Below are 22,528 nucleotides of genomic sequence, written 5' to 3'. Positions count from 1 at the left end.
TTTTACAGCCATATAAAATACAATACAATACAATATTTATTGTCATTTGAACCTCAGTGAGGCTCAAACAAAACTCTGTTTCGCCATGCGCCATTCGAAAATGCGCCAATACCACAAAGCAATATAGAATAAATGATCAGTTTTTCAAGGTATTCAAATACGGTGTCAAAATATGTAGTGCAACTTAGTTGCGCACAGTCCATTGAAGTTTGGAGCTGAGATAGAATTTTGGTTAGGGTCAAAATAAAAGGATGTACCCTTAGAAAGAAGATTAGGGAGAATTTCTTTAGTTAAAGGCTGGTGAATCTGTAGAATTCATTGCCACAGGTGGCTGTGGAGGTCAAGTCATTGGGTATTTTTAAAGCAGAGATTGATAGGTTCACATTAGACTGTAGACTTTAGACTGTAGAGATAGTCCTTTGGCCCACCAAGTCCATGCCGACCATCGATCACCCACGTGCACTAACATTATCCGTCACACACTTGGGATCGGACCTACACTGTGAATGGGAGGGCTCTGGGGAGTGTTGTAGAGCAGAGGGATCTAGGTGTACAGGTGCATGGTTCCTTGAAGGTTGAGTCGCAGATAGATCGGGTGGTCAAAAAGGCTTTTGGCACATTGGCCTTCATCAGTCAGAGTATTGAGTATAGAAGTTGGAAGGTCATGTTGCAGTTGTATAAGACACTGGCGAGACCGCATTTAGAATATTATGTTCAGTTCTGTGCACCGTGTTATAGGAAAGCTATTGTCAAGCTCGAAAGGGTTCAGAGAAGATTTATGAGGATGTTGCCAGGACTAGAGGGTGTGAGCTATAGGGAGACATTGTGTAGGCTGGGTCTCTATTCCATGGAGCACAGGAGAATGAGGGGTGATCTTATACAGGTGTATAAAATCATGAGAGGAATAGATCGGGTAGATGCACAGAGTCTCGTGCCCAGCGTACGGGAATCGAGGACCAGAGGACACAGGTTCAAGGAGAAGGGGAAAGGATTTAATAGGAATCTGAGAGGTAACTTTATCACACAAAGGGTGGTGGGTGTATGGAACAAGCTGCCTGATGAGGTAGTTGAGGCTGGGACTATTCCAATGTTTAAGAAACAGTTAGACAGGTACATGGATAGGACAGGTTTGGAGGGATATGGACCAAGCGCAGGCAAATGGGACTAGTGTAGATGGGACATGTTGGCCGATGTGAGCAAGTTGGACCTGTTTCCACGCTGTATGACTCTATGACTATGACTCCAGAGATGCTGTCTGACCCGCTGAGTTAGTCCAGCATTTTGTGTCTATCTTCAGTGTAAACCAGCATCTGCAGTTGCTTCTTACACACCCTCATATTCTTGGTTCCCGAACCCTGGGGAAAATACCGTGTGCATTGACCCAATCTATAAAGTTCTATAATTTGTAAAATTCAAACTTGCTTCAGAAATATGCGTTGAGTCATTAGCCGTGTTTCATTTGCAGGCAAGAACTAGGTACCAACAAGCCCCATCCCCCACAAAACAGCCTCTTGTCTGCATTCTACTTTCCTAAAAAACTGTTGATGTCCAATTTCTTAATATGGAATGAAAGATTTAACATCGTTGAATCAATTAAATGAAAATAATTAATTGCAGGCAATTAAATCCGGCATCATCGGATTCTCATTCTGCCGACATTTAATGGTGCTATATATCAATATATGTAGATAAATAGCAGTGCTCTAATTTATAGTTTGAATTAGCTAGAAGTATCACCGTTTTTTATAAACTAACGACAATATTGTTTGAAGCTGCTGTTGTTATTAACTGTCATGCATAAATATATATAGATTAATACATTAAAATATTCCACATATATATTTATGTATAGCACTGTATTATGAGCACCCAGGGAAAACCCAGATCGGTCACAAGGAGAACGTACAAACTCCGCACAGACAGCACCCATGGTCAGGATTGAACCCCGGTCCCAGGCGCTGTAATGGGCCTGTCCCACTTAGGTGACTTTTTAGGCAGGAGATTATGCGGTTGCCACATGTTCGCAGGTGGTTGCCGGGGAGTCGCCTTCATGGTGGTGAGTAGTGCCCTCAGATTTGCAATAAGTCGTAACGGCATCCTTAAAAAATTAGCGGTGACCAGAATTTTGATGCCATGGAGAGTAGTGAGGATTCTCATGACGTAGGTGCAGTGGTAGTGGGCTGCCAGGTGGTCGTAGGTTGTCGTAGGTTGTCGCCGTTGCTGACTTGTGAATTTCATTGGCGCAGAAAAAACGTAGTTAAACAGCTCCACGTGGTGACACAAACACAAGCAATGCACTGCATTCACAAGCAGGATCTTTTTTTAGACAAGGCAAGACAAGATACATTTATTTGCCACATGTACCAATTGGTACAGTGAAATGTGTGGTCACCATACAGACATACGAATAAAAATGAGCACAGAACACGATAGTCTTTAACACAGACATCCCCACACAGCGGGATCAAAGTTTCCCACTGTGAGGGAAGGTTTCAAAGTTCAGTCATCCTCCTCTATTGTCCTCTGTTGTTCACCCGTGGTCGGGGGGCTCCCAAACCCCTCGCTGTCGCCGCTACGGTGTTCAGGCCCGCTCGCCGGATGATGGAACTCCGACATCAGAACTGGGGTACATTCTCAGCAGCTTGGACATCCGAATCGGCCACTTCCCTACTGAAGTCCACAGGCCGAGCTGGGCGGAGATTCACGCTGGCGGCCCTCAGCAAAGGGATCCCAGGATTCCGCGATGTTGAAGTCAGCGCTGCCCGTGCTGGAAGCTCTACGAACCACAGCTCCGCGATGTGGAAGCAGCAGGCCCAACACTCCGGAGCTTCAAACGGCGATCCAGGTAAGGCATCGTCCGCTCCGCAGCGAATCCAGTGCTGCACTGCTGCTGAAGCTCTGGTCCGGTCCCTGGCAGGAAAGGCCCAGCCAATCAAGTTGGTAGACCGTGAGGGGGGCGAAGATGCGACTCGGAGAATAGTCACATCCTCGCCAGGAAGTGACTGAGAAACGGTTTCCCCCTCACCCTACCTCTTTCCCCCACAAAGAAATACAAAAGAAATCCTCCAAAACATACTTTTAAACAAACTAAAAAATAAACAAAATATATAGAAAAACAGACAGACTGTAGGCAGAGGCTGCCATCATGTGGCGCCCCTCGTGGTCTAGTATATATAAAGGGGCAACATTTAAACAAGATATACAAAGTACATTTTTAGAGTGGTGGGTGCCTGTATCACAATGCCAGGGGTGGTGGTGGAGGCAAATTCAATAGTGGCATTTACGAGGTTTGGTAGATAGGCGCATACATGTGTGGGGAATGGAGGGATATGGATCATGTGCAGGCAGCAGAGATTAGTTTAAATTGCCATCATGTCGGCATGGGCATTGTGGGCTGAAGGGCCTGTTCCTGTGCGGTATTGGACGATGTCCTATGTTTAACCTCAGAACCTTGTACGTCTATGTTCTATGTTCTTATACTCATCAACATCCCAATGCACTGAATGATAACCTTTGTAAATTGTGTAGAAGGATTAACTTGTTATCATGCCGGCATGGTCAATGTGGGCTGAATGTTTCTGTGCTGGACTGTTCTATGTTCAATCTCAGAACCTGGTGTTTCTTTGCAGCATGTCAACTCTCCTGCTTTTATGGAGTACTTTTTGGGATTACATTGATGATCACTTTAATGGCAATAACTATTGACTGCTACTGGGTTATTACAAAACCGTTACATTGTATTGGCTTGAGAAGAAAGAAGAATACCCAGCAGATTACTCTTGCTGTTTGGCGCCACTCACTTGCATGGAGTCTCCCTCCACTGTTCAGATGGAGTAAGTGACTCTTTACCAAGTCACAGTCTGCAATTAGCGGCACTCTAAATGAGGTTGAATGTGATGATCTGATGCACTTTAAGCTTCACTTTGTAAAGAGAAATCCAGACTTACTGATTTTATTTACGTGGGTTTTAGTTTAGTTTGGTTTGGTTTAGTTTAGTTTAGCTTAGTTTATAGATACAGCGCGGAAACTGGCCCTCCGGCCCACCAAGTCCACACTGCCCAGCGATCCCCATACGCTAAAGCAGATCTGTTAGTGGCACTTAAGAAGCTTTTTGATTGGCATATGGAAGTGCAGGAAATATAGGGATACCGATCACATGCAACAGAGGAGATTACTTTAAATTGGCATCAGGTTAAGGACAGACATTATCAATCAATCAATCAATTATATTTGTATACCACATTTAAAAACAACTCACGTTGACCAAAGTGCTGTACATCAGCGCAAATACTAATGTGCTACATACAATGGTACACAGACATAACAATACATACATAAACTGCTCAGAGGGCCTCAAAAAACACTAGGGAGTAGAAATAGGTTTTGAGCCACGATTTAAAGAAGTCGATGGAGGGGGCAGTTCTGATGAGGAGAGGGATGCTGTTCCTGTGCTGTACTGTTCTATAGTCTAAGTTTAGTTTAGAGATACAATGCAGGAACAGGCCCTTTGGCCCACCGGGTGCGCACCAACCAGCCATCTCCATAATCTTAGAAAAAGGAGTGGCCAGGGTGCGACTCGTCCTTGATTATGCTGCGGGCCTTTGCCAAGGCAGCGTGTGGTATAAATGGAGTCAATGGAAGGGCGTTTGGTTTATCTGATGGTCTGGGCTGCGTCCACAATTGCCTGCAATTTCCTGCGGGCTTGACAGGAAACCGGAGGAAACCTGTGCATTCACAGGGAGAATCTGTCCACATTTACTGATGTGCTGAGCAAGTTGTGTTTTTTACACAAAGGTGATGGAGGTCTGGAACGTGCTGCCACAGTGCAATACGATAGTGGCGTTTAAGAGATTTTGACACTGGTACCCACCTATCATGAGCATTGAAGACTTGAGTATCGAAGTCGGGATGTCATGTCACAATTATGTAAGATGTTGGTGAGGCCATCATGTTGTAGGAAAGATATTGTCATGGAAAGGATGCAGAGAAGATTTACGAGGTCAAGATCAAACCGTGGTCTCTTGGCATTGTGAGGTAGCAGCCCTACCAGCTGCGCCACTCTGCTGCCCAAAATTTCAAGACATCTGTTGCAGGAAGGGATTGGATAGTTTAAAATTGGGGCATAGTATGCGGGAGCTTGTTTGAATGCACACAAATGGATTCTCAATATCTTTTTCTTGCCAGCTAAAAGCATAGCTGTAAAACAAGCTGTAAAGCACAGAACACAGCTGTAAAACAAGTGCGCAGAATATCCTAAAGTATTTTACTATAAATGAGGAGCTTTTGTAATTACTGCCACAGTGTCAGAATTACAGCATTGAGAGTGTGATTCCTGAAAATGGGACAATTTGCAGTGACAAAGAGGCGCAGTGGGGGACAGAGCACATGGCAGCACAGTGGCGCAGAGGGGTGGCACAGTGGCACAATGGAGTTGCTGTCTTACAGCGCCAGAGACTCAGTTTCGATGATGACTATGGGTGCTATCGGTACGGACTTTGTACGTTCTCCCCATGACCGTGTGGGTTTTCTCTGGCTGCTCCGGTTTCCTCCCACACTCCAAAGGCGTGCAGGTTTGCAGGTTAATTGGCTTCTGTAACTTCTCCCTAGTGTGCAGGATAGAACTAGTGTATGGGGATCGCCGGACGGTACAGACCCGGTGGGCTGAAGGGCCTGGTGCCACGTTGTATCTCTAAAAACTAAATTAACTCACCCACACGTCTTTGGGATGTGGGAGGAAACCAAAGCACCCAAAGGAAATCCACAGATTCTCAAGCGCACGAGAGAGAGAATAGGTTACAGCAATATAAGTGTGGAATGGGATGCTGTGTTTGCTCTGGGGACCAGTATAAACCTGATGGACTGAATGGCCTCCTTTTACATGATGACAAACATATGAACATGAAAAAAAGTTATCTCGGGGTAGCACAGTGGTGCAACTGTTAGAGCTGTTGTCTCACGACAGCAGAAACACAGGTTCGATCCTGACCTCGGGTGCTGTCTGTGCGGTGTTTGCACGTTCTCCCTGTGACCACATGGGTTTCCTCTTACATCCCAAAGATATGTGGACTTGTAGGTTAATTGAGCTCAGTAAATTGTCCCTAGTGTGCGGAAAGCTTATTGTTGGGTTCTAACACAGCTTGGTTTGGGAACAACTCTTCCCAAGACCAGAAGAAATTACAGTGTAGTGGGTACAAAAGTGGGGTGACATAGAACTAGTATGAATGGGTGATCGATGGTCAGCATGGATCCAGTTGGCCGAAGGGCCTGTTTCCACATTGCATCATTCAATCAAAAAGATCTGTAAATTCTAAGCATCAATTATAAATGTCTTTCTTTACTTTTAGACTTTAAAAAAGGTAATGGGATTGCTGTGTTTGTTCTGAGGCCCAGTATAAACCCGATGGACTGAATGGCCTCCTTTTACATGATGATAAACATATAAATGTGCGGAAATAGACCCTTTGGCCCCCGAGTCTGCGGTGACCAGCGATGACCCCATTCACTAGCACTATCCTGCACACTAGGAACTGTTGTGTCTTCGTGTTTGATATCCTGATAATAAACGACACAATTCAGGTTGTTTTGGTTGCCTTATTGTACTCCTTTATTCAGCTGCTTTCTCTGTGTGGCGTTGTGATACTAAAAGTGCTTACATACCTAATCACAGTGTGTGTGTGTGTGGGGTGAGTGTGCCTGATACAAAGTAGTGCAGGAGGTTGGGACTGCTACAATGAATATGTAGCATATGTAACAGGAACAATTTACAATTTTTATTGAAGCCAATTATAGCTACAAACCTGTACGTCTTTGGAATGTGGGAGGAAACTGAGGCACCCGGAGAAAACCCACACCCTCACTGGGAGAATGTACAAACTCCATACAGACTCATCGTAAGGGTTGAAACTGACACTGAAATGCACCAACTTACTGCTGGACCACCACCGTACCTTTTGAAATTTTTAAATGTTTTTGAAAATAATATTTTCCTACTTGTTGAAGGTCTCATGACTTCCTGTACCTGGGATTGCCTGACAATATCTCCTTCCCACAGGACCTTCACCCTGATGCTCTGTTGCTTTGTATTCTTCGTACCTCTGGTTGTGATATCCTACTGCTACATAGTCATGTTCAAGGCTGTTCAGAGCAGTTGCAGGTAAGGCAATCACAATATGTTTCATGATCATGGGAGATGCATGCTCTGGCATGGTCAGTATTAGTTGTCTACTCCACATTACACTGACGGACTCATACAGTCATTCAGTACGGAAACCGGCCCTTCAGCCCAACTTGCCCAAGTCGACCAAGATGCCCCATCTACACTAACCCCACCTGTCCGTGTTTGGCTCATATTCCTCTGAACGTTCCCAATCCATGTACCTGTCCAAATGGTTTTTAAATGATGTTACTGTACCTCACTCAACTACCTCCTCTGGCAGCTCGTTCTATATACCCTCCACCCTCTATGTGAAAAAAGCTGCCCCTTAGTTTCCTAATTGGAAAGGCTTACGAAAGACGGCACAGTGGTGCAGCTAGTAGAGCTGCTAACTTACAGTGCCAGAAACCTGGATTGGATCCTAACTTCAGGTGCTGTCTGCGTGGAGTTTGCATGTTTCTCTGTGACTGCGTGAATATCTTCCGAGTGCTATGGTTTCTTCTCACTTCGCCAAAACATGTGGGTTTGTAGGTTAGTTGGCCTTCTGTTAATTGCCTGTAGTGTGTAATGGATGAGAAAGTGGGTTAATATAGAACGAGTGTGAACGAACAGATGATCAATGATTGATGTGGACTCAGTTGGCTGAAAGGCCTTTTTCCATGCTGCATCTCTAAATTAAACTAAACTAAATCTGAAACTAAACTAAGTCTGAAGAAGGGTCTCGACCCAAAATGTCACCCATTCCTTCTCTCCAGGGATGTTTCCTGTCCCGCTGAGTTACTCCAGCATTTTGTGTCTACCTTCAACTTAAAACAGCATCTGCAGTTTTCCTAAACAAAATCTTTCCTCTCTCACTTTAAACCTATATCGTCTAGTTCTTGATTCCCCTACTCTGGGTAAAAGACTGTGCATTCACCCTACCTACTGCCCTCATGGTTTTATACATCTCTATAAGATCAGACTCGTTGGACCATTTCAATAAGATCTAAATGTGAGTGCAATAGTCAGCTGGTCAGGCAGTGATTGTGGAAAGAAAACAACAGAGTTAATACTTCAGGCCAATGGTCTTTCAATAGTGCAAGGAAGAGTCGTAAATCAAACGTGGTTCTCCCTAGCCCTCCTCCACTTCCATCCCACCGATGCTATTTAACTCACAAATCCGTACTTCTTTGGAATGTGGGAGGAAACCGGAGCACCCATGGTCACGGGAGAACGCACAAACTGCGTACAGAGAGCACCCGTAGTCTGGGTCGAACCCAGACTCTGGCTCAGTAAGGCAGCAACCCTACCAGCTGCATCACTGTGCCGCCAACATAGAGAAATATGTCCTATTATTCACCTATATATTTCACATACTATCCACTAATGCTTTCTATTTTGGGATATCAAGAAGATGGGAGGTTATAGAAAAAGCACATACGTTAGCCAATAACAAACTTGACACAATGAATGGAAGCTGGACAAGATTGCACTCATAGCCATCATAGTATTTATTTTCTCATGGTCTCCGTATGCATGTGTCGCATTAGTTGGTTGTGCGGGGGAAGTGTATCTACACATTATGTAGTGCAAACTGAATTATTCCCATCAACTCACATTCCTTTTTTCCCCAACTAGTTTTGGAGAGGTTCCAGAGGAGGTTTACGAGAATGATCCCACGGATGATTGGGTTAATGTGGAAGGATGAGGAGAGGATGTTTCCAGTAATGACAGAGTCTAGAACCAGAGGGCATAGCCTCAGAATAAAAGGATGTACCTTTATTATCTAAATGGTGGCCGATTGGGAAAGGGGGAGATGCAGCGAGACCTGGGTGTCATGGTACACCAATCATTGAAGGTAGGCATGCAGGTGCAGCAGGCAGTAAAGAAAGCGAATGGTATGTTAGCTTTCATTGCAAAAGGAGTTGAGTATAGGAGCAGAGAGGTTCTACTGCAGTTGTACAGGGTCTTGGTGAGACCACACCTGGAGTATTGCGTACAGTTTTGGTCTCCAAATCTGAGGAAGGACATTATTGCCATAGAGGGAGTGCAGAGACGGTTCACCAGATTGATTCCTGGGATGTCAGGACTGTCTTATGAAGAAAGACTGGATAGACTTGGTTTATACTCTCTAGAATTTAGGAGATTGAGAGGGGATCTTATAGAAACTTACAAAATTCTTAAGGGGTTGGACAGGCTAGATGCAGGAAGATTGTTCCCGATGTTAGGGAAGTCCAGGACAAGGGGGTCACAGCTTAAGGATAAAGGGGAAATCCTTTTAAAAACCGAGATGAGAAGAACTTTTTTCACACAGAGAGTGGTGAATCTCTGGAACTCTCTGCCACAGAGGGTAGTTGAGGCCAGTTCATTGGCTATATTTAAGAGGGAGTTAGATGTGGCCCTTGTGGCTAAGGGGATCAGGGGGTATGGAGAGAAGGCAGGTACAGGATACTGAGTTGGATGATCAGCCATGATCATATTGAATGGTGGTGCAGGCTCGAAGGGCCGAATGGCCTACTCCTGCACCTAATTTCTATGTTTCTATGTTTATAATGGAAGTAAGGAGGAATTTATTTTGTCAGAAAGAGGTGAATCCGTGGAATTCATTGCCACAGACGGCTGTGGAGGTCAAAACATTACGTATTTTTAAAGCAGAGAGGGGCAGCACGGTGGCGCAGCGGTAGAGTTGCTGCCTTACAGCGCCAGAGACCCAGGTTTGATCCTGACTACGGGTGCTCTCTGTATGAAGTTTGTATGTTCTCCCTGTGTTCGCCTGAGTTTTCACCGGGTGCTCCAGTTCCTTCCACGTTCCAAAACGTGCAGGTTTGCAGGTTAACTGGCTGTGGTATAACAATAGTAAATTGTCCCTCATATGTAGGATAGTGTTAGTGTACGGGGTGATCACTGGTCGGAGTGGACTCGGTGGGCCAAATGACCTGTTCCTGTGACCTGTTTTTACACTAAAGTCTCTAAAGTTCAAAGGTCTGTTTCTTGTCACGTGTACCAATTAAGGTACAGTGAAACTGAAATTACGAAGTCTAAAGCCGATATTGATAGATTCTTGATTAGGAAGGGCATCAGAGGTTATGGGGTGAAGGCAAGAGAATGTAGTTGAGAGGGATAACTGGATCAGCCTGGATGGAAAGGCGAAGCAGACTTGATGTACTGAATGGCCTAATTCTCCTCCTATGTGTTATGATCTTATAGTCTTAAAATAATAATTTAAAGAGTGTGGGGTTGCTATTATTTTCAGCGTGGGAAGGAAATGCAATGGAAAAATATATAATGTGAATTTCTATCAATTATTTCACAATATCAGCTGACCCAAGCCAATTATGAAGATGTTTGTAGTGTGGTCAGTGTTAATGCCCCTGTCCCACTTAGGAAACCTGAAAGGAAACCTCTGGAGACTTTGCACCCCACCCAAGGTTTCTGTGCGGTTCCCGGAGGTTGCAGGTGGTTGCCGGAGGTTGCAGGTAGTGGAAGCAGGTAGGGAGACTGACAAAAACCTCCGGGAACCGCACGGAAACCTTGGGTGGGGCGCAAAGTCTCCAGAAGTTTCCGTTCAGGTTTCCTAAGAGGAACAGCGATATTATAATGCATGAAGCACAGCAGCAAAGTGGTAGTGATTGATTGATTGATTGATTGATTGATTGATTGATTGATTGATTGATGGGATGAATATTGGGCAAAGGTCAATGGGAGACAGTCAAGAGTCAAAGGTAGACAAAAAATGCTGGAGTAACTCAGCGGGTGAGGCAGCATCTATGGAGAGAAGGAATAGGCAACATTTCGTGTTGAGACCCTCCTTCAGACAGATGTCGGGGGGGCGGGAAAGAGAAAGGAAGTAGGCGGAGACAGTAGGACTTGTGGGAGAACTGGGAAGGGGGAGGGGAAGAAGGGAGAAACCAAGGGCTGCCTAAAATTAGAGGTCAACATTCATACCGCTGGGGTGCAAACTACTCAAGCAAAATATGAGGTGCTGTTCCTCCAATTTATACTGGGCCTCACTCTGGCAATGGAGGAGGCCCAGGACAGAAAGGTCAAATTGGGAATGGGAGGGGGAGTTGAAGTGCTGAGCCACCGGGCGATCAGGTTGGTCAACATGGACTGAGTGGAGGTGTTCAGCGAAGCAATCGCCGAGCCTACGCTTGGTCTCGCGGATGTATAGAAGTTGACACCTAGAACAGCGGATACAGTAGATGAGGTTGGAGGAGGTGCAAGTGAGACAGCGAAGAGTCAAGAATGTTTCATTATCCTATGTCCTGAAACGGAGCAATGAAATTCTTAAGAGAGACACAGAGTGCTGGAGTAACTCAACGGATCAGGCAGCATCCCAGGACAAAAAAAGGTTGGGTGACATTTTGGGTCGGGAATCTTCTTCACACCTGACCTGAAACGTCACCCATCTTTCTTCTGCAGAGATGCTGCTGAGTTACTTCAGCATTTTGTGTCTATCTGTGGTCCAAAGCTGCATCTGCAGTTCCTTGATTCTGCAATGAAATTCTTACCTGACACAGCACAACAGATATGTAAACAAAAATAAGTTGAAGAAGGCTTTGAAGAAGGGTCTCGACCCGAAACATCACCCATTACTTCTCTCCAAAGATGCTGACTGTCCTGCTGAGTTGCTCCAAGTGTCTATCTTCAGTGTAAACCAACATCTGCAGTTCCTTCCTACACAAAGAAGTTCAGTATGTAAACATTTATTTTTTAAACTCCGTGTGAAACCTCATCACTGAGTATTTCATGGGACCCTGGCAGTGGTTAAATAATTCATTCGAAACCCAGGATAGAATAGAATAGTTTCTTTATTGTCATTGTAACATGAACCATGTACAACAAAATTTAAAAATGTCAGCCAGTCAGTGCACCATTCAAACATTTCTAAAAGCTAACGATACATACAAGATAAAATATTAAAAGATAAACAACTAAAATAAATATCACGAAAATAGCACGCATAAACACCCAACCCTCCATCCTTCTGTCGATTTCACAGTGTACCACAGTCCCTTAGTCTGTATCGCCCCTGCGTTCCTTGGCGGCTACATTTAGTGCTTTTATAGCAGTGGGGTAAAAACTGTTTTTTAGTCTGTTCGTCCTTGTCCTTGTAGATCTGTACCGTCTGCCTGACGGCAACAGTTCAAACAGGGGGTGTCCGGGGTGAGAAATGTCCTTTATGATACTCTGGGATTTTTTGATGCAGCGGGAACTGTGTAAGTCCTCCAAGGTAAGGAGAGGGCAGCCGACAATCCTCTGGGCGTTGTCAATGGCCCTCTGGAGCGCTTTCCTCTGAGCCGCTGTGCAGCTGGTGTACCACACGCATACACAGTATGTTAGTATGCTCTCAATGGAGCACCGATAAAAGGACAGCAGCAGTCTCTGAGTGATGTTATTCTTCCTGAGCACCCTCTGAGGAGGGTCCATGATCACATCCATCATTGGTACTGATCTCTCCACCATCAAAGGGATCTACAGGAAATTCTACCTCATAAAAGCACCTTTGTCATAATATCATGGCCACACAAAATATCATCCATTCATTCAGTCAGTCACTATTCCCACTTGTACCCAGGTCAATACCTGGGTATTGAAAAGTGATTGTTTGTGTGCAATCCAGTTAAAGAAAAGACTATATATGAATACAATCAATTTACCACATAGTGCACAGATCACGCATAAAGTATACAACATTCAGTCCAAGATATAACATTGAAGTCCGATAATCAGTCTGAAGAAGGGTCTCGACACGAAATGTCACCCATTCCTCCTCCAGAGATGCTGCCTGTCCCACTGAGTTACTCCAGCTTTTTGTTTCTATTTTCGGTTTAAACCAGCATCTGCAGTTCCTTTCTGCACAAATTTGATTAAGGATTGTTCAATGGTCTCCAATTAAGTAAATGGGAGTGCTGGAGTAACTCAGCGGGTCAGGCAGTTTCTCTGGAGGCAAAGGATGCTACGGATCAGGACCCTTCTTCGGACTGAATGTAGGAGGTGGAGGTGGGGTGGGGGGTGAAGAGCTGGAGGTGAGAGAAGACCAGGACCACCAGGGCCAGGTCAGGCAGGGTGGTGCCTGGTGGGCTCATTGTTGGCTGGGGAAGGTGTGACCTCAAGAGAAACAATGTGGAGAACTGTGGATAGACACAAAATGCTGGAGTAACTCAGCGGGACAGGCAGCATCCCTGGAGAGAGGGAATGGGTGATGTTTCGGGTCGAGACCCCACTTCAGACTGGTCAAAGGAAAGGGAAACAAGAGACATAGACTGAGATATAGAACAAATGAATGAAAGATATGCGCAAAAAAGTAACGGTGCTACAGGAAACAGACCATTGTTAAGTGTTTGCGAGGTGAGAACGGGAACCTGATGTGACTTGGGTGAGGGAGAGAGTGCCCGGGTTACTTGAAATTGGAGAAATCAATATTCACTGGGTCGTGAGCTGCCCAGTTGAAATATGAGATGCTATTCCTCCAATTAGCGCTTACCCTCACTCTGACAATGAAGGAGTTTGTAGGTTAATTGGCTTCAGTAAAGAAATTATAAATAGTCCCTAGTATGTAGGATAGTGCTAGTGTACAGGGTGATCGCTGGTCGGTGCGGATTCGGTGGACTGAAGGGCCTGTTACAACGCTGTCTTAAGTGTACTTGTCTAGTGGGAGTATATCAAATCAGTACTCAATTTTATTTTATAGCAGAACACACAAGCACAAAAGCCCGTGAGTGTGTTACATGCAATATACCTCACTCCACAAGGTGGCAGCCTTGGCTGGCTAGTAGCAATCACCATCGAGACGGGCAAGTGTTTAAAGGGCCTGTCCCACTTGGCGATTTTTTTCAGCGACTGCCGGCATCATTAACTGATGTATCAGGTCACCGAAAAATTTGCGGCGTGATGCGGTGGTGATGCGGCGGTGACACGGCGTGATGACGTGTGGCGCTCGGTGTTCTTTCAAGTGTCGTAACATTGTTTTGTCGTCGCTGGATTTTGAAATGTTCAAAATCTTTTGGCGACACTGATATGTCGCCGCAAAAATCGCCAAAAAAATCACCAAGTGGGACAGGCCCTTCATTCATGTTCATGTCAAAAGGCAGAATTAGACCTTTTTGCCCGTCGAGTCTACTTTGCCATTTAATCATTGCTGATATATATTTCCCTCTCAACTCCATTCTCTTTGTGTCTATCTTCTGGCCGGAGGAGATGGTAGGCTTTATATAAACCCCATGATTGTCAAAGATGGAGGGAAGGGTCACAGAGTCGTAGTCATACAGCGTGGAAGTAGGCTCATCAGCCCAACTTATCCATGTTGACCAACATGCCCCATCTCACTAGTCCCACCTGCCTGCATTTGGCCCATACCCCTCTAAACCTATCCACATACTTGTCCAAATGTGTCTTAAACAGTTGCGATAGTACCTACCTCAACTACCTCCTTTGGCTGCTTTGTTCCATATGCCCACCACCCTTTGTGTCAAAAAGTGATCCCTCAGGCTCCTATTAAATATTTCCCCCCCTCAACTTCAGCTCATATCCTCTGGTTCTCGATTCCCCTACTCTGGGCAAAAGGCTCTGGGTGTTTACCCGATCAATTCCTCTCACGATTTTGCACACCTCTATAAGATCACCCCACATCTTTCTGTGCACCAAGGAATAGAGTCCTAACCTGCGCAACCTTTCCCTGTAGCTCAGGCCCTCGAGTTCTGGTCAAATCTTCATCAATCTTGTCTACAAGAAATGGACACAGGAGTGGGACACTTATCTTCCCAAACCTTTTAGAGTCATAGATTAACACAGCATGGTAACAGGCCCTTCAGCCCAAAACATCCAAGCCAACCAAGGTGCCCCATCTAATTTTGACCCAATTGCCTGCATTTGGCCCATATCCCTCTGAACCTTTCCTATCTACAGTGGTTTGCAAAAGTATTCATACCCCTTGAACTTTTCCACATTTTGTCACGGTACAACCACAAACGTAAATGTATTTTATTGGGATTTTATGTGATAGACCAACACAAAGTGGCGCATAATTGTAAAGTGGAAGGAAAATGATACATGGTTTACAAATTGTTTTACAAATAAAAATCTGAAAAGTGTGGCGTGCAAAAGTATTCAGCCCCCTTTACTCTGATACCCCTAAATAAAATCCAGTGCAACCAATTGCCTTCAGAAGTCACCTAATTAGTAAATAGAGTCCACTTGTGTGTAATCTAATCTCAGTATAAATACAGCTGTTCTGTGAAGGCCTCAGAGGTTTGTTAGAGAACATTAGTGAACAAACAGCATCGTGAAGCCCAAGGAACACACCAGACAGGTCAGGGATAAAGTTGTGGAGAAGTTTAAAGCAGGGTTAGGTTATAAAAAAGTATCCCAAGCTTTGAACATCTCACGGAGCACTGTTCAATCCATCATCCGAAAATGGAAAGAGTATGGCACAACTGCAAACCTACCAAGACATGGCCGTCCACCTAAACTGACAGGCCAGGCTAGGAGAGCATTGATCAGAGAAGCAGCCAAGAGGCCCATGGTAACTCTGGAGGAGCTGCAGAGATCCACAGCTCAGGTGGGAGAATCTGTCCACAGGACAACTATTAGTCGTGCACTCCACAAATCGGGCCTTTATGGAAGAGTGGCAAGAAGAAAGCCATTGTTGAAAAAAAGCCATAAGAAGTCCCGTTGCAGTTTGCCACAAGCCATGTGGGGGACACAGCAAACATGTGGAGGAAGGTGCTCTGGTCAGATGAGACCAAAATTGAAGTTTTTGGCCTAAATGCAAAACGCTATGTGTGGCGGAAAACTAACATTGCACATCACCCTGAACACACAATCCCCACTGTGAAACATGTGGTGGCAGCATCATGCTGTGGGGATGCTTGTCTTCAGCAGGGACAGGGAAGCTGGTCAGAGTTGATGGGAAGATGGATGGAGCCAAATACAGGGCAATCTTGGAAGAAAACCTGTTAGAGTCTGCAAAAGACTTGAGACTGGGGCGGAGGTTCACCTTCCAGCAGGACAACAACCCTAAACATACAGCCAGAGCTACAATGGAATGGTTTAGATCAAAGCATATTCATGTGATAGAATGGCCCAGTCAAAGTCCAGACCTAAATCCAACTGAGAATCTCTGGCAAGACTTGAAAATTGCTGTTCACAGACGCTCTCCATCCAATCTGACTGAGCTTGAGCTATTCCAAATTGGAAAGAAGAATGGGCAAAAATTTCAGTCTCTAGATGTGCAAAGCTGGTAGAGATATACCCCCAAAAGACTTGCAGCTGTAATTGCAGCGAAAGGTGGTTCTACAAAGTATTGACTCAGGGGGGCTGAATACTTTTGCAGGCCACACTTTTCAGTTTTTTATTTGTAAAAAAATGTGAAAACCATGTCTCATTTTCCTTCCACTTCACAATTATGCACCACTTTGTGTTGGTCTATCACATAAAATCCCAATAAAATACATTTACGTATGTGGTTGTAACGTGACAAAATGTGGAAAAGTTCAAGCGGTGTGAAAACCTTTGCAAGCCACTGTATATACCTTCCTTTAAAGTTTTATCTTATGAAGGTGTACAAAATCATGTGAGGAATAAATCGGGTAGATGCGCAGTCTCTTGATCCCCACAGTAGGGGAATCAAGAACCAGAGGACATGGGTTTATGGAAGGGGACACAAAGGGTTGAAAAAAAGCCATAAGAAGGGCAGTTTGGGGGGGGGGGGGCAGTGGGGGGGTTGGGGGGAGACCAAATAATAGGAAACCGAGAGGTAACTTTTTCACACAAATGGTGGTGGGGTGCATGGAATGAGCTGCTGAAGGAGGTAGTTGAGGCAGGCACTGTCACAATGTTTAAGAAACATTTAGACAGTACAGGCTTGATGGGCCAAATGGACCAATTCTGCTTCTATGACATGAACTTATGAAAATGGGTTGCTGTAAATAGTCATGTGGACATATGCTATCAATGTTTGAATCTGGTTTATTTGATAATAAAATAGGATTTACAAACATGTGCATTTTATCCCTGCAGAGCAACAATTGCCAGAGGTATGTCGTGTGCAGTGAAGAAGGATGTAGTGTTTGCTTCAGCAAGGGATTTCTCAGTGAAAGAATGAGACTTCAGCACCCAGTCCTTTGTCTTGAACACCTCTGTTAGATTTTCATTCTCCAGTGGTGAAATAGTAAGTAGGTTTACATTTCTTGGTAAAGGGCCTGTCCCAGTGTACGAGCTAATTGAAGAGTTCTCCCGAGTTTCCCCGATTCGAACTCGGAGAATTACTGTAATAGCCACTCGTAGGTACTCGGGGCTCTCGTGGACATTTTTCAACATGTTGAAAAATCTTCACGAGTCTTCACGAGCTTACCGCGTTTCTCGAGTACCTGCCGTTAGCGTTACGAGTCGCTAAGAGACGTCTCGAGCTCCGACGTACCCGCTACGTACATTCTACGTGCTTACCACAAGTTTGATTTTTTTTTAAACTCGGGAGAGCTTTTGAATTACCTCGTCCAGTGGGACAGGATCTTAAGGTGCACAAAACAAAATCAATTTCATGGTCAAACAATAATGTATGTCTGTTGTAATTTCTCTGTCTGAATGTTTTAAAATATAAATTACTTCAAGGATGGCACAGTGGCGCAGCGGGTCGAGGTGCTGATTCGAACCCACACCCAGGTTCAATCCTGAAGAAGAGGAGATTAGGGAATAACTGAGGTCTGAGTGCTCCGTGATTATGTTGTCTGCTTTCCTGAGGCAGTGTGAAGTGTAGATGGAGTTGATGGGGGGTGAGATTGTGAGTGGAGGAGGGGGGGGGGGGGGGGGTTAAGGTGGGATGGCCCTGAAGAAGGGGATATGGCTGAAGAAACCGGCAGTGTGCTGGGGGTGCAGGATCCAAAAGAGCTGCTGGGAGTGGTCACAAAATTTGAGGTGCCACCGCAATCAGGACAGCCATTACAGACCAAACTGGCGGCCAGCATTGACTACCTGTTTTGCCATCCACTACAGGAGCAGGTAATCAACGAGACTACGGAGAAATACATGCCTCCTGAGAACTGTATTTCATTAAATGTCCCTGCAGTAAATAGTGCAATCTGGGGGTACATTTGAGCTGGCATAAGAGCCCAGGAGGTCAAAATGCAGAAGATTTTGAAGCTTCAGACATCGGGCATAATGGCGTTCGCTCGTTCCATCGATGGAACTGAGATGACGGACACTCAACAGGATACACTGGCACTGCTCTGCAATACTCAGTATGAGATAAATTGCTTAAGAAAGAGCGCAATAAAACCTGCACTAAACCCCAAGTTTGCAGGGTTGTGTAAAACAGCTGCTACACAACCACAAATACTGTTATTTGGCGGAAATTTATCAAAGCAGGTCAAAGAGCTCGATGAAGAGGCTAAAGCCGTCGGGCTCATGAGGGCGTCATCAGGAACAAGCAAGACCACACACCCCAGACGGCAGCACCCCTATGCATCCACCAGCAGGCATCAACACCAGGACGCTGGTGAAAGCATGAGGGCCGCGCAGCAACCACAAAGGACAAGGCCCAGAGCGACCCTCATGGAAAATGCGCCAACCCTGCACTCCGGTGCCTCGTCCGCAGAAGAGGCAGAAGCCGAAGAAGTGAATGTGCCACCGGTAACCATGGAGGTAGGTGGGTCTGGTTCCTTCCAGAACATAAAAGGTGTAGGTTCTGTACTAACAGGGGTTACACCTGGTTTGGGAGGCATTGGGAGGCATAACTGCTGACCATTATATACTACAAAGTATTCAGGGATATGAAATTGAGTTCATCCAAAAAGACATGCCCCCAGTTCAACATGTGCCTAACCGAGAGTTTGTACTCTCACAACAGGAAAAATTGGAAGGACATGCAGAACTGGGGAGGTTATATGCCAAAGGAGTAATAGAGAGATCGGAACATGACTCTCTAGAGTTTGTATCCAACATATTCACAAAAACTAAAAAAGATGGTGGGTGTTGCATCATCATCGACTTAACAAAACTGAATACTTTTGTAAAGTATATTCATTTCAAAATGGAAACATTTGTTACTGCCAAACAATTAGTTTCTGAAGGATACTTCATGGCATGCATCGATCTCAAAGATGCATACTATTCGGTACCCATACATAAGGATCATCGTCGATACCTAAAATTTAACTGGATGGGGCAACTATGGCAGTATAAAGAGTTGCCTAATTAGTTAACATCAGCCCCAAGACTATTTACCAAGATATTAAAACCGGCCTTGGCAATACTCAGGAAACAAAAACATATTGTCATGGCATATCTTGATGATATATTAATTGTGGGGAAAACCACAATTAGTCTAGTATAAATTACGTGCCCTCCACGCCCACCCTCTATCATAAAGGTCAACTGGTATTCTAGTTCCTCTTATCTTACTATGTTTATTTCACTTACTGTTGTCTGTGATTTCACACCGCTGCTTTGAAGAATGTCGCGCATGCGTGCTCTTCACGTAATCCCTTGGCGTAACTCCTCATAGAATAAAGATCAAACTTCAAACTGGTAAATTCTCATTTAATCTTACTATTTTATTGACATCTCTTAATGTTTTCAGTCTGCTGTTCACAGCTGTGGCATGTCTCCACCGTTCTTTGTGGCATTTGGTACATACAAACTGTTTATTCAATGTTAGTGAAGTATGTACTTTTTGAATTGCCAGATTTATATATTTATACTGGACTAGACCCATTGGGTCCCAGCATCACACGGGAGGGCTGGTCTCCCAATACAATATTCCACCTCTCTACCAATTCCAATATTAGTGGCCAGTGGGGGGGGGGGCGCTTTCTGGAGCGCTAGTATGGGTGTTGTGGGCTAAAGGGACTGATTTCCAGAGGGCTAGTATGGACATTGTGGGCCGAATGGATTCTTGGGCTGGCGGCTCAGTCACTCAAGCCTGTTGTGCTGGCAGCTCACTCACGGCTGGTGGGCTGGCAGTTGACTCATGGCTATTCCTTGAAATTCCATTTCAAGCAGGGTGCAAGGCCACCAAATTCAAATGCAGTTTCATACCATTTTAAGCAGGGTACAAGGTCACTAAATAATAATAATAATAATAATAATAATACATTTTATTTGTATAGCGCTTTTCAAAGACTCAAAGTCGCTTTACATGTTGAGTCAAGAACAAAACAAAATAGAGCAGTAAGACAAAGATGCAAAGGGGAGGGGGACATGGGACTAAGGGTATGCAGAGGTGAAGAGATGGGTCTTGAGGCGGGACTGGAAGATGGTGAGGGACTCAGAATTTCGGATCAATTGTGGGAGGGATTTCCAGAGCCTGGGAGCTGCCCTGGAGAAGGCTCTGTCTCCAAAAGTGCAGAGGTTGGATTTCAGAATGGAGAGGAGACCGGCTGAAATGGATCTGAGGGACCGTGAGGGTTGGTAGGGGGAGAGGAGGTCAGTGAGATAAGGGGGGCCAAGTGGTTGAGGGCTTTGTAGGTGAGGACCAGGATTTTGTAGATGTTCCGGTGGGAAATGGGAAGCCAGTGAAGTTATTTGAGGATTGGGGTGATGTGGTGTCAGAATTTGGTGTGGGTAATGACTAAAGACAGCGAGTCGTGACCTCTCCCTCCTCCATCTTGCAGAGACCGAGCCATGCCCACACTTCTGTTTTTTATAGTCCCTCCCTCCTCCCACCAGAAGGGGCGTGGCCTTCATGGCATGATTGACAGGAGAGAGAATCTCAACATTTTTTAAACACTAATAACTCTTTTATTTTTCATCGATGGGAAAAATCCTCAGCACCTGATGAGCGGAGGGGGACTCTGAGTAATATGGCCAAACATCATAGCCGTTTTTTCTAAAATCAATATAATGCGCAAACAGGAAGTGGTCAAGATTAGACTTTTAATTATATAGAAGGCAAGGCAACTTTAATTAGGCAAGGCAACTTTAATTAGGCAAGGCAACTTTAATTAGGCAACACAGCTTTAGCATTTCCAAACCAAAGGCAACAACTATGTAAACATATCCTGGAAAAGCATATTTCACCACCATTGTGACATTAAAGGGCCTGTCCCACTTTCACGACCTAATTCACGACCTTTTTTACTTGTGGACATTTTTCATCAGGCTAGAAAAAAGCCCCAGCCTACTTGATGCCACGAGTACCTACAACTAGCATCACGGCCTGCTACAACCTACCTACGACCTGCTACGACCTTGTGACAACCATGCTGCGAGTACGAGTCAAGGGCAAACTCGGCAGAGGTCGTGAATTAGGTCGTGAAAGTGGAACAGGCCCTTTAGGAAAACCCAGTTCATGCTTAGGTTTAGGTTTATTATTTCCATATGTACTGGGGTACAGTGAAAAGCCTTGATTTGCATGTTATCCAAACAGATATACCATGCATAAATACAACTGTCAGACTCAAGTACCATAGGGAGAGCAAAGGGGAAGATACAGAGTGCAGAATATTGTTCTCAGCTTTGTCGCGCATCAGTTCCATAGACCAATATCCACAATGGGGTAGAGCTGAATCAGTTAGATTCATTGAGAAGCCCGATAACAGAGGGGAAGAGGCCATTCCTGAGTCTGGTGGTGCGCTCTTTCAAGCTTCTGTACCTTCTGCTGGACAGGAGCGGGGAGAGGAAGGAATGACTGGGGGTGGGACAAGTCTGCGATTATGTTGGCTGCTTTTCTGAGGCAGCCTGAAGTGTAGATGAAGTCAATGGTAGGAAGTCTAGTCTGTTATATGAACTGGGCTGCATTGACAACTCAGAGTATTGTGTGAAGTGTAGATGGGGACATATGAACTCTTACGATTGCCAGAAACTTTCTGCCCCGTTCTATTCTTCTTGTAGAAACCATGGCTTGTAGAAGCTCGATAACTTTCCCCTTGCACGTTTAAGTGCACTCCTCTACTGTTCATAGACTTTGAATGTCTCCCGCTGTGAATTGATGTTAAAATTATATTGCTTCAGGGCTGGATTTCTGGCTATCTTTAAATTGTTTATTTTTGGCCACTCAAATTTCTTTGGCTTGTGCTCCGTTCCAAATTAGTTTGGAGTCGGGAAATTAATATAGACACAAAACCACTCAACATAAACATTCGTATACAGACTGCTCAGCAAAGGTCATTGGGTAATTGGACCCAATAACAATGTTCCTTTGCTGGAGACCACAAGAAATTGGAGAGAGCTGTCTGTGTCCATCACACAAACCTGCCTCCCCAACCCATCCCCTCCCCCAATTGACTCCTTGTACACTTCATGCTGCCTTAGGAAAGCAGCCAACAAAATCAAGGACCACTCACATCCCTATTATTCCGTCCTCTCAGTCAGGCAGAACATACAAAAACTACATGTTCATAAGTCATAGGAGAAAAAGTAAATAATTGAGTCCATCAAGTCTACGCCACTCAATCATGG

At 44.8% G+C, this 22,528-nt stretch overlaps 1 protein-coding gene across 1 annotated transcript; it reads left to right on the top strand.

The window, feature by feature from the left end:
• The first annotated feature begins 3,487 nt into the window (after positions 1-3,487).
• Positions 3,488-8,720, top strand: opn4xb (opsin 4xb). Its single transcript, XM_055632281.1, is given in 4 exon segments — positions 3,488-3,837; positions 4,486-4,490; positions 6,991-7,152; positions 8,533-8,720. Coding segments are annotated over 4 exon segments (597 nt in total). The 5' UTR covers positions 3,488-3,595.
• The last annotated feature ends 13,808 nt before the right edge of the window (positions 8,721-22,528 follow it).

The sequence above is a fragment of the Leucoraja erinacea genome, chromosome 1 (assembly GCF_028641065.1).
Source record: "Leucoraja erinacea ecotype New England chromosome 1, Leri_hhj_1, whole genome shotgun sequence".
Taxonomy (NCBI): domain Eukaryota; kingdom Metazoa; phylum Chordata; class Chondrichthyes; order Rajiformes; family Rajidae; genus Leucoraja; species Leucoraja erinaceus.
This window is presented reverse-complemented; position numbering and strand designations above follow the sequence as displayed.